This window comes from Podarcis tiliguerta (genome assembly GCF_965153285.1).
Source record: "Podarcis tiliguerta genome assembly, chromosome: 12".
Taxonomy (NCBI): domain Eukaryota; kingdom Metazoa; phylum Chordata; class Lepidosauria; order Squamata; family Lacertidae; genus Podarcis; species Podarcis tiliguerta.
The window spans coordinates 14,581,392-14,608,278 of NC_139545.1; the positions used below are offsets into that span (position 1 = coordinate 14,581,392).

General features: G+C 45.0%; 1 protein-coding gene across 1 annotated transcript in view; it reads right to left on the reverse strand.

The window, feature by feature from the left end:
* Positions 1-20,133, reverse strand: part of LOC310660304 (collagen alpha-6(VI) chain-like) — a 71,999-nt gene extending 51,866 nt beyond the window's left edge. The window contains exons 1-4 of the mRNA XM_083404634.1: positions 19,850-20,133; positions 17,139-17,182; positions 4,649-4,743; positions 2,533-3,162 (exon numbers count right to left, since the gene is read on the reverse strand). Coding sequence (XP_083260760.1) covers positions 2,533-3,162; positions 4,649-4,715 — 697 coding nt within the window. The 5' untranslated portion in view covers positions 4,716-4,743; positions 17,139-17,182; positions 19,850-20,133. The remainder of the gene's footprint in view (positions 1-2,532; positions 3,163-4,648; positions 4,744-17,138; positions 17,183-19,849) is intronic.
* Positions 20,134-26,887: the final 6,754 nt, after the last annotated feature.

Here is a 26,887-nt window from a genome sequence, read left to right on the forward strand (position 1 = left end):
TGTTTTTGTGACTGTGTGAACCCAGTTCAGCTACTGATTGATTGATTGTGTGACTGCGAAAATGGATTAAAGCCCCTCAGACTGTGCTATAAAATAAATAAGACTGTATTGTAGATTATATATATATATATATATATATATATATATGCTTTCGTAGATTTTCACGGGTACAGGAATGCAGGTTTTGGTGTCCTCGGGTGTCTTCCCGTGTAAAAGTTGGGGTGTCTAGGCGACGTTTCGACGAGGTCTCACTCGTCATCTTCAGGTTGGTGCTTTCGGCTTCTTGTTACTGGAACAGAGCAGCAATTTGGAATCTGCAAAATTAATTTCGTGTCCTGTTTCTTTCATGTGTTGGAAAAGAGAGGAAGTTTTTTCTTCTTTTTTGACGGCATTCTTGTGTTCTGCGATCCGTGCATTTATTCGTCTGTTTGTTTGTCCAATGTACGTGGCTGGGCAGACTTTGCAGGGTATTTCATAGACCCCTTGGTTTTCCAACTGAATTTTATTTAGCAACTAATCCACACCTAATGACCCACCTAAGTGGGATTCAGGAAATCACTCAAGAAATCACTCAAGATATCCCTCAAGTAATTAAGGAACAAAAGAAGAAAAGGCACACTAGCCTGGGAACCTCCTCTCTGCCCAGAACATTGGAGGCTATACACCACACCTCCTCAACAGTATTTATAGGAACTCAAACACTGAGATCCTGCTCTGTTCCAGTAACAAGAAGCCGAAAGCACCAGCCTGAAGATGACGAGTGAGACCTCGTCGAAACGTCGCCTAGACACCCCAACTTTTACACGGGAAGACACCCGAGGACACCAAAACCTGCATATATATATATATATATATATATATATAAAATTCTATCTGCACTGATGATAGTCATTGTTTGGATGGGGGGCTTTAATCCATTTTTTCAGTCACACAATCAATCAATCAATCAATCAGTAGCTGAACTGGGTTCCACACAGTTTTCATTTTATGGATCAAAAGTCTCGTTAGATAGTAAAATTCATGTTAAATTGCTGTTTTAGGGGTTGTTTTTAAAAGTCTGGAATGGATTAATTTGTTTTGCATTGTGCAGGGGCCATGCTAATCTTCTCTGTACTGTTCCAATTTTAGTATATGTGCTGCCGAAGAGAGCCAGGAACTAATCTCAGCTGCGGAAAAAACATGTTCCCCTCTTTATTTTCGACTCTTTTGGGCGCAGGAATTTAACCTTAATTATTTACAATTTTTGTTTAACCCGCAAGAAAGAAGGGCTTTTTTGCTGGCTAGGTTCAATTCTAATCTTTCTAACCTCCTTTGGGGTAGGTTTGCGGGTATGGCAGAAGGAGATAGGATCTGCCCATGCGATACCCACCTGGTGGAAACTCTAGCTCACATGGCCCTTAAATGTAAAATGTATGATGATCTCCACCAACAATTCTTAGACCATCTATGTATTCCATAAAGAAGGCTGATCGTTGAAGAATTGATGCTTTTGAATTATGGTGCTGGAGGAGACTCTTGAGAGTCCCATGGACTGCAAGAAGATCAAACTGATCCATTCTGAAGGAAATCAGCCCTGAGTGCTCACTGGAAGGACAGATCTTGAAGCTGAGGCTCCAATACTTTGGCAACCTCATGAGAAGAGAAGACTCCCTGGAAACGACCCTGATGTTGGGAAAGATGGAGGGCACAAGGAGAAGGGGATGACAGAGGACGAGATGGTTGGACAGTGTTCTCCAAGTTACCAGCATGAGTTTGACCAAACTGTGGGAGGCAGTGGAAGGCAGGAGTGCCTGGCATGCTCTGGTCCATGGGGTCACGAAGAGTCGGACACGACTAAACAACAACAACAAAATGTATTCCAACATGGAAACCAGAGACAGAGGTTATACGCTTCTTATTACAGGGGAGAGACCAGGATCTCACCAAGACAGTAGCTAAGTTTCTCTGTTTGATTTTTTGTCCCTGAAGTACGCTACAGGATCCTGTCCTTGCTGGAGACCCACAGAGATGAAATAGATTGCTTGCCTCTTTTTCCCTCTGGCAAATGAATGTCCCCTCACACTGCCGCCCCAGCATCATTTTTTAAAATACTAACATGACACATTAGATATATACGTGAAGTTAATGTATCGTCTAGGAAACATTCACATCATACATTTCAAGCACTATGACACCACTTTCAACAGTCATGGTTTCCCCGCCTCCAAGACTTCTGGGAACTGTGGTTTGTTAAGGCTCAAAGTGTCGTTAGGTGATGCTTATTCTCCATCACAGAGCTACAATTCCTGCAGTGATTTAACAACCGATCCTTCATCCCAGCGAAGGCTGGGACTTTTAACTTTGTGAGGAGAACAGAGGTCGCCCAACAACTCTCAGCACCCTTAGCAAACTACCGCTCCCAGAATTCTTTGGGGAGAAGCCATGGCAATGTAAAGTGGTATCATAGCGCTTCCAAAGTTTGGTGCGAATGTGGTCCAAGTTTGGGATTTTCTGACCCACGTTTCTGAAATTCTGCTACCTTGTTTTCTTTACCTTCTGGAGATATAGGACCAACGGTTCCTGTGACACTTTCTGTCACAGTTGGAGGTGCAGGTGTTGGCGTGGCCATGAAAATCTCCATTTGTGCTGCCTTTCCAATAACTTCAGACATGTTATGAGAAAACGCTAGGAGATCCCTTGGTGTACCAAATTTATAGTGGAATGGAGGAGTAGCTATTGACTGCAGCGCTTGAGGCACGGCCTCCTGGATTCCTAACGCTATTATTTTTATTCCATCCCGCCTCAATCGGGCTGCCGCTTCTTCCACGGGATCATCCGACGTCGCTGAAGTTGTGACCACCACAATCTGGTTCCTGTCTTTCCTCGGGCTTCTGAAAAACGTCTCGTGGACCCTTCGTATGGCATTCCCAGTCCTTAAAGGTCCACCTTTGAACGAAACCTTTTTGAGTTGGTTCAGCATGGGGTTCTTTGCTTTATAGTCGTCCAGCTGAAATTCAACCTTCACTTCATCGCTGTATTGCACGAGTGCAATTCGATACCTGTTTGGGCCAATTGGGAGACTGTTGATGATTCTGTTAACGAAGGATTTCACAGATGGAAAAGCCCTTCTCCCAAGGGCATCAGAGCTGTCGATCAAAAAGACAATATCTGCAGATTCAGAGGCTGAGAAAGCAGAAAATAAAAACTTAGTGCATAAGCTTATCAGGGCTTTACACAGACAATAAACATACCTTCCAACAAATTGAAGGTAAAAAAACGGGACCCCATCTTCCAGGACCCCATCTTCTCATTTTTTCTTTCTTGTGAGAGGACGGCGGCCATTTAGGGTGCCTTTTGGGGCACCACACAAGATCGTGGCCCTCAAAGTGCTTTTCCTGTGGGAAATCACAGCATGAAATTGCGCAAGATCACGGCACCCAAAGTGGCCACCATTTTTTCCTCTCATGAGAAAAGATAGGTTGTCCTGGTTTTTCTGGGACAATTGCAGGGTATAAATAAATAAAAAGAAGTGGAACCCGAATATGTAAAAATTATACAGTTTATCATGAATTCTCTTTTATTTGTTAATATACTCTGGTGTCAGAAATATACCAATATATCTATTGCTCTTGTGAACTTTTATCCTCAATTTATTGTACTTTGTATTTACACTGAAATTGCTTTAGTCTTTCTTGTAAATTGCTCTAGAGAAATGAAGGGCAGTGTAAAAATATCTTGAAGAAATAAGTGCACCAAATGTTATAACATGCCTCACATTTCACTGCGGTCACACGTTGTCCTCCTAATTTACACAACACACAAACAAAACTGGCTTGCTGTTGTCTGCCCCTGAATCCTTGTCTCATTAAAAATAATTTAATATTAAGGATAATAATGATGCCAACTATACATATGCAGTTTTCTAAAGTTTCACATGTAGCTATCCCAGATCTGGCTCAATATATTTTGGCACCTGAGGCAAAAAAAAGAGGCGGGGGGTGCAGTGCCCAGGGAACAACAGACCCGACCATTTCCTCCCTATGAGTGTGAGGAGACCAGCATTCTCTCCTATTGTAGAGATGGCATCGAGGGAGGGCTGCCAAGGAGACAACAGATCCGGCCCTTGCTGCCAATGGTGGTGGCAACAGCGGATGATGCATTCCTTGGAGTCCAGATCTGCTGCTGCCCCTGCGAATCCTGCCGCCCGAGGCACCTCACCTTGCCACATGGGTGAGCCGGCCCTGAACTCCGTCTCTCTCTCTCCCCCCCCCCCGCTGCAAACCTACTACCAAATATCTATTTGAAAGGAGCTTATGATCTAAATTGCCAGCAGACTGTAAGGATCACTGAGAATTTAATAAAATTTATATAATTTTCTAAATTACATTTCAAAATATCCATTTAGACAACCTTAAATCAGTGACTTCCCTTCTTTTTCCATGGTTCATTTTGCATACCATACATCCCTGCATATTTTGCATTAACGAAACCATTCAATAATCCATTGTTACATCCATCAAAACTTATTTACACCATTCAATTTATCTGAATGCTATCAGCGTCTTTAAATAGACACAATTGAAAATTGTGAAAATTGTGTTTATTTAGAACCACTGATCTTATCACAAAATATGACATGCTACATTTTTTTTTAAAGATACTGAATTACCAGGTCTCTGTGCTGTAGATGTCTGTGCTCCGAGAGTAACCAGAAGAAAAATTAGAAACATCTTCATTCTGTGCACAAATGAGCCAGGAAAAAATCTGGAGGTGGGGGAGACATCATAATCACATTCATTTCATTTCATTTCATTTCATTTCATTTCACTGATACCAATTTTTCCTCCAAGGAGTTCTAGGTGGTGTACAATAAGATACGATATGATACGATATGATACGATACGATAATCTTTATTGTCATTATCCCATACAGAACAATGAAACTGAAAATCTACATCAGACATTCAGAAACCAACAAGCCTGCTATCCCAGCCTGTTTAGCCCCCTAAAAACTCTGATACCCCATAATTAAATACAATATACTCCCATAGAGACTACCTTAAAAAGGTAAAGGGACCCCTGACCATTAGGTCCAGTCATGACCGACTCTGGGGTTGCGGCGCTCATCTCGCTTTACTGGCCGAGGGAACCAGCGTACAGCTTCCGGGTCATGTGGCCAGCATGACTAAGCTGCTTCTGGCAAACCTTCCGAGCAGTGCACGGAAACGCCGTTTACCTTCCCGCCGGAGTGGTACCTATTTATCTACTTGCACTTTTTGGTGTGCTTTCGAACTGCTAGGTTGGCAGGAGCTACCTTACATGGCATTTAAAACCAAACTTGCATTTGAATAGAAACTGTTTCTCAGGCAGCTAGTCCTATTCTTTATAACCCTGTACCTTCTTCCAGAAGGCAGAAGCTGAAAGAGATCATTTCTGGGTTGTGCACTATCCTGCACTATCTCTGCAGCTTTCTTATGGCACCTGGAAGCATAGATTTGATCCAAGGTGGGAAGAGTGCACCCAATTATTCTCTCTGCAGTCTTTACAACCCTGGACAACATTGTTTTTTTCTTGACCATGCAGCTCCCAAACCACACACACAGACCATAAGTTAATACACTCACAACAGTACAATGGTAAAATGCCATCAACAGGTCCTTTGACAGATTATTTTTCCGGAGGATACTCAGAAAATAGAACCTCTGCTGTGCTCTCTTCATCAGGTCTTTGCTGTTTTCTCCCCAGGTTAGATCAGCTCTCAACTCCATTCCCAGAAATCGAAACACCGAGACCTGTTCCACACACTTCTCCTCAAAAATACGTGGCTGAATATTCAATTTATATTAAGTCCACAATAATCTCTTTTGTTTTCTTTAAGTTAAGGAGTAAGTTGTTCATGGTTCTCCTCCTCCTCCTCCCATCCTCACAACAACTCTGCAAAGGTGGTTAGGCTGAGAGGCTGTGACCAGCCTGAGGTCACCCAGTGTCAGGGAATGGCTAGATGAGGAGAAGTAGGGGACAGTGCATGACAAAGAGGCTTTCAGGGCGAGTGCAGAAGAAGATAGTATGGATCCAGGTTTGTGGTGATGGGAAACAGGACAAGGGTCAAGGGTGAAAGGTGAAAGGTCAAGGGTGAAAGGTCAAAGGTCGAGGGTGAAAGGTCAAGGATCAAGGATCAAGCCTCAGGTCACCCAGTGTCAGGGACTGGCTAGATGAGGAGAAGTAGGGGACAGTGCCTGACAAAGAGACTTTCAGGGCTACTGCAGAAGAAGATAGTATGGATCCAGGTTTGTGGTGATGGGAAACAGGACAAGCGACAAGGGTGAAGGGTGAAAGGTCAAGGATCAAGGATCAAGCCTCAGGTCACCCAGTGTCAGGGACTGGCTAGATGAGGAGAAGTAGGGGACAGTGCCTGACAAAGAGGCTTTCAGGCGAGTGCAGAAGAAGATGAAAGGTGAAGGGTGAAAGGTGAAAGGTGAAGGGTGAAGGGTGAAAGTTGAAAGGTGAAGGGTGAAGGGTGAAAGGTGAAAGGTCAAGGGTGAAGGGTCAATGTTGAAAGTTCAAGGGTGAAAGGTGAAGGTGAAAGGTCAAGGTTGAAAGGTGAAGGGTGAAGGGTCAAGGGTCAAGGGTCAAGCCTGAGGTCACCCAGTGTCAGGGACTGGCTAGATGAGGAGAAGTAGGGGACAGTGCCTGACAAAGAGGCTTTCAGGGCGAGTGCAGAAGAAGATACTATGGATCCAGGTTTGTGGTGATGGGAAACAGGTCAAGGGTCAAGGGTGAAAGGTGAAAGGTGAAAGGTCAAGGGTGAAAGGTCAAAGGTCAAGGGTGAAAGGTCAAGGATCAAGCCTCAGGTCACCCAGTGTCAGGGACTGGCTAGATGAGGAGAAGTAGGGGACAGTGCCTGACAAAGAGGCTTTCAGGGCAAGTGCAGAAGAAGATACTATGGATCCAGGTTTGTGGTGAAGGGTGAAAGGTGAAGGGAGAAGGGTGAAGGGTGAAATGTGAAGGGTGAAAGGTGAAGGGTGAAAGGTCAAGGGTGAAGGGTGGAAGGGTGGAAGGGCCAAGGTCGAAGGGTGAAAGGTCAAGGGTCAAAGGGTGAAAGGTCAAGGGTGAAAGGTCAAAGGTGAAGGATCAAGCATCAGGTCACCCAGTGTCAGGGACTGGCTAGATGAGGAGAAGTAGGGGACAGTGCCTGACAAAGAGGCTTTCAGGGCGAGTGCAGAAGAAGATACTATGGATCCAGGTTTGTGGTGAAGGGCGAAGGGCGAAAGGTCAAGGGTGAAAGTTGAAAGGTGAAGGATGAAGGGTGAAAGGTCAAGGGTGAAAGGTCGAGGGTGAAGGGTCAATGTTGAAAGGTCAAGGGTGAAAGGTGAAGGGCGAAGGGTGAAAGCTCAAGGGTGAAAGGTGAAGCATGAAGGGTCAATGGTCAAGGGTCAAGGGTGAAAGGTCAAGGATCAAGGATCAAGCCTCAGGTCACCCAGTGTCAGGGACTGGCTAGATGAGGAGAAGTAGGGGACAGTGCCTGACAAAGAGGCTTTCAGGGCGAGTGCAGAAGAAGATAGTATAGATCCAGGTTTGTGGTGATGGGAAACAGGACAAGGGTCAAGGGTGAAGGGTGAAAGGTGAAGGGTGAAGGGTGAAAGGTCGAGGTTGAAAGGTCAATGGTGAAAGGTCAAGGGTCAAGGGTGAAAGGTCAAGGATCAAGGATCAAGCCTCAGGTCACCCAGTGTCAGGGACTGGCTAGATGAGGAGAAGTAGGGGACAGTGCCTGACAAAGAGGCTTTCAGGGCGAGTGCAGAAGAAGATAGTATGGATCCAGGTTTGTGGTGATGGGAAGCAGGACAAGGGTCAAGGGTCAAGGCTGAAAGGTGAAGGGTGAAAGGTCGAGGGTGAAATGTCAAGGGTGAAAGGTCAAAGGTGAAAGGTCAAAGGTGAAGGGTCAAGGGTGAAAAGTCAAAGGTGAAAGGTCAAGGGTCGGGGTGAAAGGTCAAGGGTCAAGGGTGAAAGTTCAAGGGTGAAAGTTCAAAGGTCAAGGGTGAAAGGTCAAGGGTGAAAGTTCAAAGGTCAAGGGTGAAAGGTCAAGGGTGAAAGTTGAAAGGTCAAGGGTGAAAGGTCAAAGGTCGAGGGTGAAAGGTCAAAGGTCGAAGGTCAAGAGTGAAAGGTCAAAGGTCAAGGGTGAAAGGTCAAAGGGTGAAGGTCAAGGGTGGAAGGTCGAGGGTCAAAGGTGAAAGGTCGAGGGTGAAAGGTCAAAGGTCAAGGGTGAAAGGTCAAGGATCAAGCCCTCAGGTTACCCAGTGTCAGGGACTGGCTAGATGAGGAGAAGTAGGGGACAGTGCCTGACAAAGAGGCTTTCAGGGCGAGTGCAGAAGAAGATACTATGGATCCAGGTTTGTGGTGAAGGGCGAAGGGCGAAAGGTGAAGGGTGAAAGTTGAAAGGTGAAGGATGAAGGGTGAAAGGTCAAGGGTGAAAGGTCGAGGGTGAAGGGTCAATGTTGAAAGGTCAAGGGTGAAAGGTGAAAGGTGAAGGGCGAAGGGTGAAAGCTCAAGGTGAAAGGTGAAGCGTGAAGGGTCAATGGTCAAGGGTCAAGGGTGAAAGGTCAAGGATCAAGGATCAAGCCTCAGGTCACCCAGTGTCAGGGACTGGCTAGATGAGGAGAAGTAGGGGACAGTGCCTGACAAAGAGGCTTTCAGGGCGAGTGCAGAAGAAGATAGTATGGATCCAGGTTTGTGGTGATGGGAAGCAGGACAAGGGTCAAGGGTCAAGGCTGAAAGGTGAAGGGTGAAAGGTCGAGGGTGAAATGTCAAGGGTGAAAGGTCAAAGGTGAAAGGTGAAAGGTCAAAGGTCAAGGGTCAAGGGTGAAAGGTCAAGGATCAAGCCTCAGGTGACCCAGTGTCAGGGACTGGCTAGATGAGGAGAAGTAGGGGACAGTGCCTGACAAAGAGGCTTTCAGGGCGAGTGCAGAAGAAGATAGTATGGATCCAGGTTTGTGGTGATGGGAAACAGGACAAGGGTCAAGGGTGAAAGGTGAAAGGTCAAAGGTGAAAGGTCAAGGGTGAAAGGTCAAAGGTCAAGGGTGAAAGATCAAAGGTTGAAGGTCAAGGGTGGAAGGTCGAGGGCCAAAGGTGAAAGGTCGAGGGTGAAAGGTCAAGGGTCAAGGGTCAAGGGTGAAAGGTCAAGGATCAAGCCCTCAGGTTACCCAGTGTCAGGGACTGGCTAGATGAGGAGAAGTAGGGGACAGTGCCTGACAAAGAGGCTTTCAGGGCGAGTGCAGAAGAAGATACTATGGATCCAGGTTTGTGGTGAAGGGTGAAGGGTGAAAGGTGAAGGGTGAAGGGTGAAAGTTGAAAGGTGAAGGATGAAGGGTGAAAGGTGAAAGGTCAAGGGTGAAAGGTCGAGGGTGAAGGGTCAATGTTGAAAGGTCAAGGGTGAAAGGTGAAAGGCGAAGGGCGAAGGGTGAAAGGTCAAGGGTGAAAGGTGAAGCGTGAAGGGTCAATGGTCAAGGGTGAAAGGTCAAGGATCAAGGATCAAGCCTCAGGTCACCCAGTGTCAGGGACTGGCTAGATGAGGAGAAGTAGAGGACAGTGAAAGAGGCTTTCAGGGTGAGTGCAGAAGAAGATACTATGGATCCAGGTTTCTGGTGATGGGAAACAGGACAAGGGTCAAGGGTGAAAGGTGAAAGGTGAACGGTGAAAGGTGAAAGGTGAAGGGCGAAGGGCGAAAGGCGAAAGGCGAAGAGCGAAGGGCGAAGGGTGAAAGGTGAAAGGTGAAGGGTGAAGGGTGAAATGTGAAGGGTGAAAGGTGAAGGGTCAAAGGTCAAGGGTGAAACGGCAAAGGTGAAGTGTGAAAGATCAAAGGTGAAAGGTCAAGGGTGAAAGGTGAAAGGTGAAAGGTGAAAGGTGAAAGGTCAAGGGTCAAGGATCAAGCTTCAGGTCGCCCAGTGTCAGGGACTGGCTAGATGAGGAGAAGTAGGGGACAGTGCCTCACAAAGAGGCTTTCAGGGCAAGTGCAGAAGAAGATACTATGGATCCAGGTTTGTGGTGAAGGGTGAAAGGTGAAGGGAGAAGGGTGAAGGGTGAAATGTGAAGGGTGAAAGGTGAAGGGTGAAAGGTCAAGGGTGAAGGGTGGAAGGGTGGAAGGGCCAAGGTCGAAGGGTGAAAGGTCAAGGGTCAAAGGGTGAAAGGTCAAGGGTGAAAGGTCAAAGGTGAAGGATCAAGCATCAGGTCACCCAGTGTCAGGGACTGGCTAGATGAGAAGTACGGGACACTGCCTGACAAAGAGGCTTTCAGGGCAAGTGCAGAAGAAGATAGTATGGATCCTGGTTTGTGGTGATGGGAAACAGGACAAGCGACAAGGGTGAAGGGTGAAAGGTAAAGGGTCAAGGGTCAAGCCTGAGGTCACCCAGTGTCAGGGACTGGCTAGATGAGGAGAAGTAGGGGACAGTTCCTGACAAAGAGGCTTTCAGGGCTACTGCAGAAGAAGATAGTATGGATCCAGGTTTGTGGTGATGGGAAACAGGACAAGCGACAAGGGTCAAGGGTGAAAGGTGAAAGGTGAAAGGTGAAGGGCGAAGGGCGAAGGGCGAAGGGCGAAGGGCAAAAGGCGAAAGGCGAAAGGTGAAAGGTTAAAAGTGAAAAGTGAAAGGTGAAAGGTGAAGGGTGAAGGGTGAACATGAAGAAGATGTGTCAGGCTTGAGCAATTTTCTCCCTCCCAAGAAGCAGGGAGGAAACAAGAAAGTTCTTACGTGTGAGTTTATTCAGCCAACACAATGAAAGACAAGAAATCCAGTCATTCCTCAATGATGGTGCTGCTCTCACTGAGCTCCTTCCCCTTCCGTTCTAGCAACAACACCTGCCTCTATGGCTTTTGCCCATGGACAATTGTCTCTGTGTCCAGTGTTCTCATACCCTTAATGAACGCCGCGTTTGGGGAGAAAGGGGGTCGGTTATGCTATCCAGTGACGTGTCAGCTAGTTGCTCTGTCTTGTTGTCTATTTGCAGATTAGGTGCGCTGTAGATAGCTTGCTGGGGAGACCACACATTACAAGGAACGCAAAATAACTTTAGCTAGATTTTAATAACAAAAACAAAAACTCCTTTTACATTAAATATATCAATAAGCATGACCCAACCATCAACCCACCCACCAGGGTACTGAGAGAGCTAGGTGCTCCTCTTTATATACTATACCCAACAGCTAAACTACCACACCTTAACAACACCTTCTATACTGCTTGACAGCTGTAAAACTAGGTCACATTATTTGCTCCGGCCCTTTAAGAAATACACATCTTGTAGAACAATAATGAACCTTCAAATTTAAAGAGACCATTCAACATGTCTCCCCCCCTCCTCCTCCTCCTCCCAACACAGCATCACTCGGCTGTTCGCCTGTCTCTGAGATGTTATCTTCCTCAAAGCCCTGCTGTGATTCGAGACTGTCTTCCTCCGCCCCGGAAGCTACAGGAGAAGGCGGTGTGTGATCTCCACCATTCCTTCCCCTCTTCAGTCCAGTCCCTGACCAGAAGAAGAAGAAGAAAGGAACAGGAGAAAGCCAGGGGATCAATGGTCTCACTATGTGCCTCTTCATAAAAGGGACATCTAAAGAACAAGTGCTCTGGGCTTCCTATATCCCCCAATGAACAACAGCAAAGTCTCTGAGCATATGGGACTTTTTTTAAAGGATCCTTCCAGGTCTGGTCTCCCTCCGAAATGAGGATGGAGTGCTTTTAGTATCCTACCCCCTCTTCAACTGGATGAGCTCCCTTGAACCACACAAAAAAACTTATGAGAACTCCGGAACTAAAAATACACACATCCAAGCATGCGAGCCAGTTCCCATTAATGTGACTCAGGCGTCGTAACTGAGATCCAAAGAGCCACTTTAGGAAGTCTAAGGGCGTGAGCTTGACCAGTGGGATTTTAAAAAAATGTCTCCTTCGAACATTAGGCCTCCATGCATATCAGAAGCTGTTTCTGAAGCTCCCCTCTGATTCAAAAGCAGCCTGCCATATGGCGCGAGCTGAGAAACACGAGCAGAACTCATTGTGCAATTCCTTGGAGCCAGAGAAATATCTGGCCTTTTTAAACATCTCTGTTTTGCCCTCTGGCTTTATGAACTTAATCAGGCAGACAAAAAGAAACCATAAAAAGCCCAGCGGAGTCACAGAATCATGGAGTTGGAAGGGACCACAAGGGCCATCTGGTCCAAGTCTCTTCAATTCAGGAGTCCAAGGTAAAGGTAAAGGTACCCCTGCCGTACGGGCCAGTCTTGCCAGACTCTAGGGTTGTGCGCTCATCTCACTCTATAGGTCGGGAGCCAGCGACGTCCGCAGACACTTCTGGGTCACGTAGCCAGCGTGACAAGCTGCATCTGGCGAGCCAGTGCAGCACACGGAAACACCGTTTACCTTCCCGCTAGTAAGCGGTCCCTATTTATCTACTTGCACCCGGGGGTGCTTTCGAACTGCTAGGTTGGCAGGTACTGGGACCGAACGACGGGAGCGCACCCCGCCACGGGGATTCGAACCGCCAACCTGATGATCGGCAAGTCCTAGGCGCTGAGGTTTTACCCACAGCGCCACCCGCGTCCCAGTTACATACGACCTGCAATTTCCTCATTGCATTTATGAAAGGAAAGGTAGACTGTGAACTCGTGCATGCTTTTTGTGAGTTATCACACTTGCTCCTTCTACCAGTTCATGGATGGTAGAAATAAAGCTTTTTCTCTGAAACTATTCCTTGAGTGTCTGTTGACTCCCACTTCCCTTTCCCGGGCGCAATCTTTTTCCCACCCGAGGGCAATGCCTCATAAGGCTACAACAGCAATTCAGCATAAGCAAACATTCCCATTTCAGGGAATTAAACCATTATCCTTAACAGATCTTGCTGAGCCTCACACCCTCATCACTGGGGTGGCAGCAGGACTTTCCCCCTCAGGCGCCAGAACGTCTCTGCACACTCTTGCCTTCGGCTCTTCCTACTACTGGCATGTGGACGCCAAGATGCCAAGAAAAGGAACTGACCTGGCGGCTGAGAAAGTTTCCCCACCCTGGCTTAATAAACTGAAACAGGGACAAATGTAAGAAGATGCCTTCACCCCGGTATGGCTCCCTTTTATCCCATACACAGCCCAACAAGACAACGACAAGAATCCACCAACAGCATACAAATCAATCTGGCTAACCTGATTCAAAAACATCCACCCACCCCACTCACACACGAAAACGAAGTTCACTACGGCCAATCACAAACAAGCAACCACACCCTAGGCCAACCCCAACTTCTCTCACCACCAAAGGAGCACAAGCGAATAGTAAAGAGAACCCGCACAAACGGCGCTGACACAAAACCCCACACATACATTAAGTAAAATAGAAACATCACCACCTGACCCCACCCCTATTCACTATGGCCCCTTCCACCTCTTTCCCCCTTTTCTTCCTGTGGTAACACTAATCTGAAACTGATCTGTAGAAAATGTAACTTGAAAAAAGAGACATTACACATACAGTGGTGCCCCGCAAGACGAAAAACCCGCTAGACGAAAGGGTTTTCCGTTTTGGAGGTGCTTCGCAGGATGAATTTCTCTATGGGCTTGCTTTGCAAGACGAAAATGTCTTGCGATTCCTGGGGTTTTTTCCCCGCTCCCCACCCCCTTTTTCTAAGGCACTAAGCTGCTAATAGCCTTTTAGCAGCTAATCCGCTAATCCCTTAAGCCTTTAATAGCCGCTAATAGCCGCTAAACCGCTAATAGCGCTAATCCGCTAATGTACTTTTGTAAACCGATAAATCTTTAATAAAAAAAAATACGTTAAAAACAAAACTTAACAGTTGCCAGCATTTTTTCTGGATGCAAAGCCCGATGTAGGAAATCATTTTACTGTACTGGTTTTTCCTTTCACTGTCTATTACAAAAGACATGAACCTAAACAAAGATGAGGTCATTAGTGCAGAATGGGAGAAGCAGCTTTCCTCTCACAATTTGGCACATTGAAACTTGCCCTCTATTTTATTCACCCATGTTAGGATTGATCTTTATTTACTCTAACATACTTCTGGTGTGGCTAATCAGTCCCACTCTCCCCACCCCCCGCTTCGAAATCCAACAGCTGTTTCATAATTTTTTCCCCATTTGAAATCCATCCATAAACCTTTTATTTTGTCCATCCGTTTTGAAGTATGGAGTTTTTATCAGATGTAAGGGATCAAGTCCTTTGCCAAATGGTAATCAAATTTCTTTGAAACCAAAAGCCACAAGCGAGAGCCAATTCTCAGTCCTCTGCAGAACAAGCAAATGTTCCCACAAATGCATATTTTTCATTAGAGGTCCCAATAACTTGGATACACTAATGGCGATGAGTCCAACCATTGCATCCATCTAGCTCAATATTGTCTACACACTGACTGCAGCATCTCTAGCTTTTCAGGCAGGAGGCCATTGCTACCTAGTGATACCAGGGATGACCTGGGCACTTTTGCATGCAAATATACTGACTGCCCTTCTGAATTTCTGAATCTTTATAAACCCAGCCTTTCTTTCAAACTGCTTCCGTCTTTCAGTGCCTCATTAACCCATCTCAAACTATTTCTTTGCAAAGATCCTGGGGGTGCAGTTGTGCTCATGGAAGTCACTGTGCTATACATGAGAATCTGTAGATAGGAAGGTAAAGGTAAAGGGACCCCTGTCCATTAGGTCCAGCCGTGACCGACTCTGGGGTTGTGGTGCTCATCTTGCTTTATTGGCCGGCATACAGCGTGACTAAGCTGCTTCTGGCGAACCAGAGCAGCACACGAAAATGCCGTTTACCTTCCCGCCAGAGCGGTACCTATTTATATACTTGCACTTTGATGTGCTTTCGAACTGCTAGGTTGGCAGGAGCAGGGACCGAGCAACGGGAGCTCAACCCGTAGTAGGGATTCGAACTGCCGACCTTCTGATCAGCAAGTCCTAGGCTCTGTGGTTTAACTCACAGCGCCACCCCGTCCCTCGTAGATAGGAAAGGGGATATTAAATTAGATGTGCTCTGCCCTTTCTCTTACTTTTCTTCTTACGTTTCTTTCATCTCAAGTCCAACTCACTCACTGAACCCAGTGAGGGTCTGACTAGCTGGCCGGAAGCCAGTGACCATGTCACAAGTGTTAGCAGAAAGAGGAGAGGCAAAGACCCAGGGGGAACCTCAGCTTCCTTCTGATTTCTGGAGAAGGGGTCTCTGGCACTGATATATAGGCTGTTTGCAAAGTTGGCAGGAGAGAATGAAGACCTCCAGTGAAAAGTCATGCAGCTGCTACCTTGAGGAGTGTGCAGACCAGTTTTTACAGTCATACCTCGGGTTACAGATGCTTCAGGTTGCGTTTTATCAGGTTAAAGGTAAAGGGAACCCTGACCATTAGGTCTAGTCGTGACCGACTCTGGGGTTGCGGCACTCATCTATTGACAGAGGGAGCCAGTGTACAGCTTCTGGGTCATGTGGCCAGCATGACTAAGCTGCTTCTGGCGAACCAGAGCAGTGCATGGAAAGGCCGTTTACCTTCCCGCCGGAGTGGTACCTATTTATCTACTTGCACGTTGATGTGCTTTCGAACTGCTAGGTTGGCAGGAGCAGGGACCGGGCAATGGGAGCTCACCCCGTCGTGGGGATTTGAACTGCCAACCTTCTGATCAGCAAGTCCTAGGCTCTGTGGTTTAACCCACAGCGCCACCCACGTCCCAGGTTATCAGGTTATCAGGTTACGGACCGCCAAAACCCGGACGTACTGGAACGGGTTACTTCCGGGTTACGGAGGTCGCGCATGCGCAGAAGTGCTAAATCGCGCTTTGCGCATGCGCAGAAATGCCAAATCGCAACCTGCGCGTGCGCAGACGTAACGCTGCGGGTTGCAAATGTGCATCCCGCACGGATCACTTTTGCAACCCGAGCATCCACTGTACTTTATTTTTTAGCATTTATGCTAACATGTTTGTACTGAACTTGCAATGGGTTTATACGATGTTCTCTGTTTATCGGTCATTTATCCCAATAACTTCATGCTGAGATTATGCAGCTTTGCCGGCTACTCTTGGTTGTCTCCCACTTTCCTGTCATTTCCTGTCATGGGACAACTGCAGAAGCTGGTTTTAGAAGACATCTGAAGGCAGCCCTGTTTAGGGAAGTTTTTAATGTTTGATGTTTTTTCGCTTTATTATTATTACTAATATTCTGTTGGGAGCTGCCCAGAGTGGCTGGGGAAACCCAGACTGATGGGTGGGGTATAAATTATTATTATTATTATTATTATTATTATTATTATTATTATTATTATTATTAAGTTCTAAAGACGATGGGGAGCCTTCATAGATACAAGAGGCTCCCCAAGGCAATCACCTTCCATGTGTTAGGTGACAAGCATAGGGATGGAGAGACTTCACAGCTAGTGCTTTCACGATCTCTGCCTCTCCTCACGAGGCAACCTCCCCAATCTGCAGCACCCAAGGAGTGCTTTAGACAGCTGGAGTCCACGATCAAGGTGTATCTTCTGGGCTTCGTACTGCAGAGCCAGAACGTCATTACAGAAGTTCACGCATTGTCCTCCTGGATATTGCCTGGACTACATTCCAAGAAACACTGTCCTGGCTAGCCTAGAAAGTCTGCCCGCAGTTAGGCACTGAGCCAGGCTTTTGACAGTAGACATGTGTGACTACTTACAAGTACATTTACTTTTTGTTAGTGATGGCAGGCGGCCACTAGAAACGGGAGGGCAAAGTCTCTCCTTGCAAAGGATGCTTCAGTGACACATGGCCTGAAGTTCTCCACTCAAACACATTTTTCTCCTTATTATTATTTTATCTACACCCCCGCAAAAAAACCCTCCAGTTCAATAAGGACAGGGCTAAGCCCAATAACCAAACAGTCCAACAAACATTGAGTATATTGAATTTCAGCTGGGGAAAAAGAGAGGGGGGCCTGGGTGGTAGAGGTAGAACATCTGGCTGCAACATCTGGCTTCAAGGTATATTTATTACTTTAAATAAATAAAGTAGGAGTCATAAACAGAAAAAACTGACCCAATTTCCTAACAAGGCATCAGATAATGATGAAGGAGAAGTGCCTATATATTTCTCGTCACCACACCCCACCACTAATTTTATAGAGTTAGAAAACAGCAGCAGGAAGAAGACTTACCTGTATATTTTGGGTCACTGCAACTCCAAAAGCACATCACGGAGCTGGAAAACATACAGGAAATAATAATAAAAAATCAAGCAGGTTTAGCACATTTCCTTAAAACAAGGTTTTGAGGATTTTTTTTTAATTTTAAAAAGGATGGCATGATAACGATTTATGAAATTGTACACGATGTGGAGGAAATGTTTTCTGCCTCTTCCGTAATATTTGAACCTTGTGTCAGCCAGAGAAACTGACAGGAACTGCATTCAGGACAGTCAAAAGGGTACACTCTCGCAATGAATGCGTAGAAATGTCCACTAGCTTAGATGGTTTTAACAGAGCATTAGAGAAATTCATGGAGGATGAGCTTATTGATGGTGATTAGCCACAATGGCCAAAAGGAACTTCTCTGACTGCCAGGTTTAATTGGGGTGGGGATGAGGAAGAAGAAGAAGAAGAAGAAGAAGAAGAAGAAGAAGAAGAAGAAGAGGAGGAGGAGGAGGAGGAGTTTGGATTTGATATCCCACTTTATCACTACCCGAAGGAGTCTCAAAGCGGCTAACATTCTCCTTTCCCTTCCTCCCCCGCAACAAACACTCTGTGAGGTGAGTGGGGCTGGGAGACTTCAGAGAGACTTCAGAGAGACTTCAGCTGCATGTGGAGGAGTGGAGACGCGAACCTGGTTCCCCAGATTACGAGACTACCGCTCTTAACCACTACACCACACTGGCTCTGTAATATAGAAAGTTACTGCACAGAGAATGTTAGACTCTTGATCTATCTAGCAGCACTGACTAGCAGAGGTTCTGCAGGGCTTCCCAAGCCTACCTTTAAATGCTGGTGAATGAACTTGTGATCTTCTACAAAGCAAGCGTGTGCTCTATCACTGAATGATGGTCCTTCTCAGTGGGAGAGAACTGTGATCTGTCTGACCACTGTGAAAAACTGAATGCTGGACCAAATGGAACTTGCGTTTATAGTCCTCTGACAGGGAAAAATATGGAGATAGCAGTATGCAGGGCAGCATACTGCCCGGGTTCCTAGGAGTAAGCCCCAAGGAACTCAGTTGGTTTTACTTTTGAATGGACCATATATAGCAAAAAATGAAAATCAAGTGCTTTCACTTTACTATTAAGACGCTCACATTTAATCTCTGATGATAGTTGTATGTGAAAGTTCTGCTTCTATTACACAGTGACAGCAATAATTGCAGAGGGGAGGAGAGAAATGAATTGTGATGTGATCTACTAAATTAAGGTTGCCAATTTTGGGGTAATTTCACACAAAAAATAAAGCTTTTGAGCTATTTTTAAGGGAAATCGCCAAAAACAGCACTGCAGAGATGGGACATTTCAGGGACATTGTTTGCGATTTCCGCCCAGACACTGCTTCCGACTGCATTATTCCTTATACGTCCGGAATCTGTATTTTTAATTGTGTGTTTTGTTGGAATACCTTGCCCAAACAAACTTCCAGACTGAGTGGGGAAGTTTTGCTGTGCGCTTAGTTTGCTCGCTTTTACTTAAAAGAAATTGCACTAGAGGCTAACAGCACAATCTACGCAGAAGTTCCATGGATTTCAATGGGGCTAGTTCAGGTTAAGGAGGCACAGAATTGCAGTCTCTGCTTGGGAGTAACTCCTAATAGACTCAGTGGGACTTAATTTTGAGGGGAATTGACAGTATGCACCAACCGATAGACAAATCTGTAATAAAATGCTCAGTACTAGAAGAAAATTCGTACAGAAACAAACAATGGATGTCAACAGTCATGTTGTGTTCCAGCAATAATCTCATTTCCCTCTCCCCAAGATTTTGCAGAATAAGAGGATCACAAAGCAGCGGTTACTGTTACATTGAGCAGTCATAGATTAGTACCTTTAAACTAATGTCATCCAGGGAAAGTTAAATAGGTGCTTAAATCTCCTAGGAAATCAGTAGGATTTTAAAAAGTGCTTAGCGGTGAATAGCTTACATCCATGGAGGATATGTATTTTATTTATGCTTTTTTCTGCACTTGTGAAATATTCAAGAACTGCGCAGAAGGGAAAGGAAAGGAATGAGCATGGTATCAGAATGATGCCACACTTAGAAAAGAATGGTATATTTATCCACAAAGCAAATATTGCCAGCATCACAAACGAAGAATTAAGATTCAAATTCAAAAGTGTACGCTATGCACTTTTTTGTTTTGTTTAAAATCAAAGTGAAGTACTGAACACAGGTATTGGGCACAAGAGTTACCGGTAGTTATGCATACTTAAAACAAAGGTTTCCAATATCAGAATGCAATAGCTTAAGTTTTGAGAGAGAAAGAGAGAGTATTTATTAAGGCAACATTAAAACAGTATAATTTTAAACAAAATAAAAGCACATTTCAAACTTATTTTAAAAATTCTAAAACAGCCTGGGCTCCTTTGGGAGGAACGACAGGATGTAAACTGAATAAATAATTATGGGAACAATTAAAAACATTCAGAGCTTCTAAGAACACTTTGAAGCAATCACATACGGTCATGACCTCTCATTTCAAATTGGACTGTAAAATCTGCAGTCAGTAATGTCTTTCTTTAGTATATCATGTCAAGGGGGGGCGGGGGGGGGGAAGCCACCTCAACATCTACACCCCAGGAAAGTCTTCTGACAAAACAGTAACTTTAAAAAAATTGGGGTTTTGATCTCAACAACTTCAGCAACCCCTGACAAGCAATGAATGAAGACACTTACCAGTTGACAAGGTATCTGCACAACTTCGTCAACCGCAAAGTGGCTCAGGAAAGACTGGCCCCTTTTATGAGGAGCATTGTCAGCAACATCCCATAAATCCTCTCCCAAGGCAGCAAATTGGCACAAATTCCCTGGAAAAGCTAGCAGCACCACCCACCCTTGATATTGGTTACTGCATCATTATCTCTGAATCCACAGTCAAAGGCCATAGTGGCATTTTCAGAGGGGATTTCCTCTCTTCCACCCTGTGCAACTGGACTGCAAATTGCTGGATAGAAAAGAACTTGGTTTCTTGTGAATTATTATTTTTTCAATGCTGGTCAGAATGCTGAATTCCCCTCTCTTTCATCCCCCTCCCCTCACATCTGTTAGTCCCCCTGCCTCTTATCACAAGCTCAACTTCGCTAGCCAAATAATATAGCAAAACTACTGGCAGTGGTTATTTGCAGAGGAGTATCTGGCTGCTCACCATATTAAATAAGGCGACAGCCAAAAGCAAAAGCCCCAACCCAAAACCTTGTTTGGTAGCATTTCAGGAGACATGGACACAGAACGGAGAACCTTTCTGTGCAGTTTTTGTGTGTGTGTGTGTTTCTCCGATGCACAGAGCCTGCACAGTGTGCCCTGAAGCTGTGCTTCTGTCAAGGGAATGGCATACTGTCGAGTACGACTTGCCAAGCTAGCAGTTCGGAAGCACGCCAGTGCAAGTAGATAAATAGGTACCACTGCAGCGGGAAGGTTAATGGTGTTTCCGTGTGCTCTGGTTTCCGTCATGGTGTTCCCTTGTGCCAGAAGCAGTTTAGTCATGCAGGCCACATTGCCCGGAAAGCTGTCTGTGGACAAACACTGGCTCCCTTGGCCTAAAAGCGAGATGAGTGCCGCAACCCCATAGTCGCCTATGATTGGACTTATCTGTCCAGGGGTACTTTACCTTTTACCACCTTCCTCTTCTTCTTCTTCTTCTTCTTCTTCTTCTTCTTCTTCTTCTTCTTCTTCTTCTTCATTCCACCTTATACCCGTATATCACTCAATATCTATAGTCTAATTAAACTCTGGTTGTTTTTCAGAACTACAGTAAGGATTTTCTACTGCATGAAATTCTAATACATGGGTAGGCAAACTAAGGCCTGGGGGCCGGATTAGGCCTTCTAATTGCAGCCCGCGGACGGTCCAGGAATCAGTGTGTTTTTACATGAGTAGACTGTGCCCTTTTATTTAAAATGCACCTCTGGTTTATTTGTGGGGCATAGGAATTCATTCATATATATTTTTCCAAAATATAGTCCGGCCCCCCACAAGGTATGAGGGACAGTGGACCGGCCCCCTGCTGAAAAAGTTTGCTGACCCCTGTAATCTAATAGGTAAATGTTTTGATGCTGTTGCGAATTTGACTATGCCCACAAAGATTCTTCATTGCTATCCAAAATATTTGATGTGGGATTTGAGGTGTTTTAAAATCCTGGTTACTCATTCCTCCACAACTCTGTTTTGCAGGCTATGATTCCATTTTACCTCAAACAATTGAAAAGATGTTGGTGCGAGTGACATTTCACACTGTGGCGAATTACTTTCATGAATTTAATGTCAATTAATGTAAAAGGGGGGAAAACAAGTTCTGTATATTAAATGCAGTATCAGGACAGAATGCAGGCAGTGAAACAAGATCACAAGAGATGATCAATTATTGTTGGCATCCGTCTGTCTCAGGAAACAATTATAAGTTGTCTGGCTCTTGATACAATACTGGACACAGGATAAACAGTATTAAGGAGTTACTTCATAAGCTTGTCTGCATATATATAAAAACATGGAAACGGAAAAGAGGAAAGCTTAAGAAACGTCTGGGAGATAAAGCAAGATAAACTTTGGAAAGAGTGTGCGATGTTTAGAACACACCTATACATGAGACTTAAAAAATCAAGCAAGCTTTGTTATTTTTGGAAAAGCCAGAGATTTATATTTTTTAGCTTAAATTTATATTTTTTAGCTTAAAGCATTTCTTGCAAAGAGAAATCTAGAACTTACTTTCCAGGCAGGGTGATACGCATAACGAAACATTGTCGGAGTTTGTGTTGTTTTATATTTTTCCTCCGTAAATCTGACCCGAAGAAAAATAAATCATTTCCTGAACAGTTTGGAAATCCCTATCGATGCAAAATAAAATGATGTTGACCGTTCCTGTCCAGGATACAGAAAGGACATCTGTGATAAATATGGCAACCCTAAGGAGAGTTGGAAGGGACCTTGAGGGTCATCCAGCTCAACCCCCTGCCATGCAGGAATCTTTTGCCCAGCGTGGGGCTCGAACCCGCGATCTTAGCAGCACTAGGATCCACTCAATGAGTCTGCACTGGCTACTGGTTTTTAACTGGGCCAGGTTTTAGGTTTTACTATTAATATAACACTCTTCATTGGGACCAGTTTACTTGAAGGGCTGCTTTGTCTCTTATGTGCTAATTGGACTGCTTTGATCGGTGGAATTTGGGAGGAGTCAATTTGGTAGTGTGGCATCACCAGCCGCTGAGAGTGTCTTGATGGCGCAAAGCGAGGGCGAGTCTGGGATCGAAGGGCACAGGGCTGTGCGATGCTGGCAGGATGGCATGAGCAGTGCCCCCCCCCGAAAAAATTACCTGGGGCCATTGCCCCAGCAGGTCCCCGCCCCCTCTACATCCCTTGGCAGCACCTGTGCTTTGTAAGTCCCTGCCTTTTAACAGTAAGCCTGATTTGTCAGAGCCAGTGTGGTGTAGTGGTTAAGAGCGGTAGACTTGTAATCTGGGGAACCGGGTTCGAGTCTCCGCTCCTCCACATGCAACTGCTGGGTGACCTTGGGCTAGTCACACTTTTCTGAAGTCTCTCAGCCCCACTCACCTCACAGAGTGTTTGTTGTGGGGGAGGAAGGGAAAGGAGAATGTTAGCCGCTTTGAGACTCCTTTGGATGGTGATAAAGCGGGATATCAAATCCAAACTATTCTTCTTCTTCAGAAGGATGGTGCCTAAGTGAATTAAAAACCCTCCTGGATGCAATGTAAAAAAGATAGGTTTGCAGAGGTTTGAGTAGATGTCAGAGACTGTGCTGAGGAGGGCTGCAACTGAGGAAGAATGGTGGGAGCCACACAGGATCAGATCCTGATCCTGAATCTTCCTAGGAGCAGGAGGACAGTATAGATTTGGAACAGTGGTTTGCAGAGGGGCACAGTTCAGAAGGCAGAAGCTGGGAAATAGTGGATGGGGAACAGCTAGGAAAAGAAGGACAGTGGATGCTTGGGTTGCAAACGTGATCCATGCGGGAAGCACGTTCGCAACCAGCAGCGTCCGCGACTCACAGTGCCACGTCTGCGCATGTGTGGCTCACGATTCGGTGCTTCTGCGCATGCGCAAAGCGTGATTTAGTGCTTCTGCGCAAGCGCCAAAACCCGGAAGTAACCCGTTCCAGTACTTCTGGGTTTGGCACAGTGCGCAACCCGAAACTGCGCAACCCGAAGTGTCTGTAACCCAAGGTATGACTGTACTGGAAGAGAGAGGGTTAACAGATTCCCAGTCTCTGGACAGCATTCCTCCGTTCAACCCAAGGTCAAGAAGAGCTCAGAAAGTGGTAGACCAGAAAGCACAAAAAGCAGAGAGGGGACAAGCTGTGTCACAAAACATAGGAGTGACGTGGATTCATAGTGACACAAAGGAGTGGAATCCTTAATTGGGAGCAACACCATTCTAGGAGATGGGTCCTTTGTTCTCTCGCTCTGATCATTAAAGTTTCTAACTGGTAAGAAGACTCGTTTTCCGTTGTTCTGCTTATCTACTGCCACAACAGGAGGAAACCGATTCCCCGAAGCCTGACAATTACATAGGACAATAAGGAATGATACGGTCTGTCAGCTCTATCAGTGAATTTGGTTGATTCAATAATATATGATAGTATTCCTCTTTAAGATTCATCCCACCCTTGACTAGGGTTGCCATATTTCATATTTCCATATTTCTGGACACAAAAGTTATTAAGCTTTTTTTATTTTAACCTATTTTTTGGGAAATCGCCAGAAAAACAATTTCGGGTTCCCCTCAACATTTTAACCACTTTTCAAGAATTCAGCCCGGATGCCATTTTCGACGGAAAAATCTCGCCCGTGTCCGGGAAATTCTGGACATATGGGAGCCCTAACTTTACAGTTCCATTATTTATGCCTGCGGCATGGAGATAATCTATTCTTTAGGTTACCAACTCTTACATAGCAAAATCAGATCTATGGGTATTGGCTTGGAACTCTAGTATAGTTCAAATGAGCAATTACAGTGGTACCTCAGGTTAAGTACTTAATTCGTTCCGGAGGTCCGTTCTTAACCTAAAACTGTTCTTAACCTGAAGCACCACTTTAGCTAATGGGGCCTCCTGCTGTCGCTGCACCACCGGAGCACAATTTCTGTTCTCATCCTGAAGCAAAGTTCTTAACCTGAAGCACTATTTCAGGGTTAGTGGAGTCTGTAACCTGAAGCATCTGTAACCTGAAGCGTATGTAACCTGAGGTACCACTGTATATTTATCGTAATATTCAAATCAGATTAAGGGTCACTGAAAAACAAAACATGGAGTCAGGTGTAGTTAAAATCTACTTTTCCAAGCTTCATGGTTTAAATGCAACAGACAACAGGGTCGCTTATATTTCAAAACTAATAATCCCAGTCTTTATGTTAGCCCGACGGAACGTTTCTCCCTCAGCTTTTGTCGAGGGCAAATATTTAAACATCCCCAGAAACAATAGACATTGCGGATGTATTTTGAATGTGCTGGACACCGTAGAACATATCCTTTTCTACTGTCCATTGTACAACCAGCTATGCAAACATGCGCTATCCCCTTTTTGGGGGCAGTCTAACACCACAGAAAAATGAAAATATCATCTGTCTGACATTAACCCGGAAGTAACTGCAAGGGTGGCTGAGCTTTTATCAATAGTTGTTGGGTTGAAATAAACGACAGACGAGTGACAAGTGTCATATGGGAGGCATCTCTCGAGCATGTCTCGGAGAGTCCCTTTTATTGAATATTACAGCATTGCCACCTATGTGCTTATTGCTGATTGGTTAACACAAATCATATGCAAGGGTTGCATATAGGCATTAATCATCAATAGATTAAAGGTTAGGAAAGGGAACACAGAATTGGACAGGTATGAAAACCTCCTTATTAAACTATTACTAGTGATTGATATAGCAAAACTTAAAAGGGCATAACTATCACATTCATAGATGTGGTCAACCATGCATTAAGAACAGGTCAGGGTACGATGTTTCATGAACTCAATGTGAACTAAACATTCTAGGGTGGGTGACGAAGGAATGCTTCAGCTCAGAGCAGTTTGCCAGACTCATGTGCAGAAGCAAAACCTCCCATCAAATAGTTTCTCTCAGAGTGGTGAATGGCACTATTTAGCAGGAAGAAACTCCAATGAAAATCCTCGTTATTGTGTATTTTAACATGACCGTTTATTTGTTTATATTGTAAAATTTTATATAGAGATGTTTTATGATGGTCTATATTTGAAATGCCTTGTAAAGGTTTGGTGAAATAGATAATGTCAGCAGCACCTCCCTTCTTTTTATTACTGCATATAAACTACAAACTGCACCAGCAGTGGGTGGCCAGAACAGACATGTTTCCTTTCCCCAAATGACCCTTAAATAATCATAGCATTCCTCTGCTACTATAATTCAGAGAGAAATATGGTGGTTGCCGTGCTCCAGTCATACTGCTGTTAACAGAGGCAGTGTCTTTTATGAACGGCAGGAGAGGACGGAAAGAAAAAAACCTCACAATTTGAAAGACAATTATTAACAGAATAAGGGCAAACTGTTGTCCAAACTGTATAACTTTTTATTAGAATGGGAAACAAAAGATGAGCTAGTCAAAGCTTCAATGACACACTGGGCAAGGGATGTATGACACAATATAAATTTAAATTTCTGGGAGAAACTTTGGAAGAATGATTTGAAATTTACTGCATGTTGCTCACTGAAAGAGAATTACATGGAAATGATTCACAGATGGTATCTGATTCCGAGTAGGTTGGCTAAGATGTACAGTGGTCCCTCGGTTCTCAAACGTCTCCGTTGACGAACGTTTCGGAACCCGAACACCGAAAACCCAGAAGTTAATGCTTCCGTTTTTGAACGCACCTCGGAAGTTGAACAACTTCCGCTGCATGTTTTTTATTTTCTCAATTGAATTTGCAGTCAGCCCTTTGTGCCGCAGTTTTCGAACGTTTCAGAACTCGAACTGTCTTCTGGAACGGATTATATTTGGGCAGTGCTTTTTGTCTAATATATATATATATGTTTAGGTGTATTGTCATTTTCCTACTCATATTGAAATGCTGCCTCTCAATGAGGGCAAACTTAGATTCACAAAATATTTAGGGGTATGTGTACCCTGTGTACCCCCAGAAAAAAGCACTGTATTTGAGAACCGAGGTACCACTGTATAAAGCAGAATCAGATATGTGTTGGAAATGTAAAGAAATGAAGGGAACGGTTTTTCGTATGTGGTGGACACGTAAAAAGGTAAAAGAATATCGTGAAATGATCTATAATGAGTTGAAGAAAATGTTTAAAATAACTTTCCCCAAAAGATCGGAGACCTTTCTGTTGGGAATAATCCAGACTGAAATCCCAAAGTGTCAACAAAATTTACCATATTTTTCGTCCCATAGGACGCACCTAGTTTTTTTTTTGGGGGGGGGGGGAATAAAGGGAAAAAAATTCCCTTTATTTCGCCCCCAAAACCAGGTCGGGGAATCCAAACCAGGTCGGGGAATAGCGGGATGGTGGCGCTGCGCCTCCCCGCTGTCCCCTGAGCTTGTGGGGCTGCTATCCGGGAAGCAGGCTGCTATCCGCAGCCTAGGGAGCCCTGCAGATGTATTCCCGAAGCGCCGGGCGCTCTGCTTTCAGCGCGCCCCATGCTCCGGGAAGCAGGGTGCTATCTGCAGCCTAGGGAACTCCCGCGGGCTCCCCAGGCTTGCTGATAGCTTCCTGAAACCTGGAGAGCGA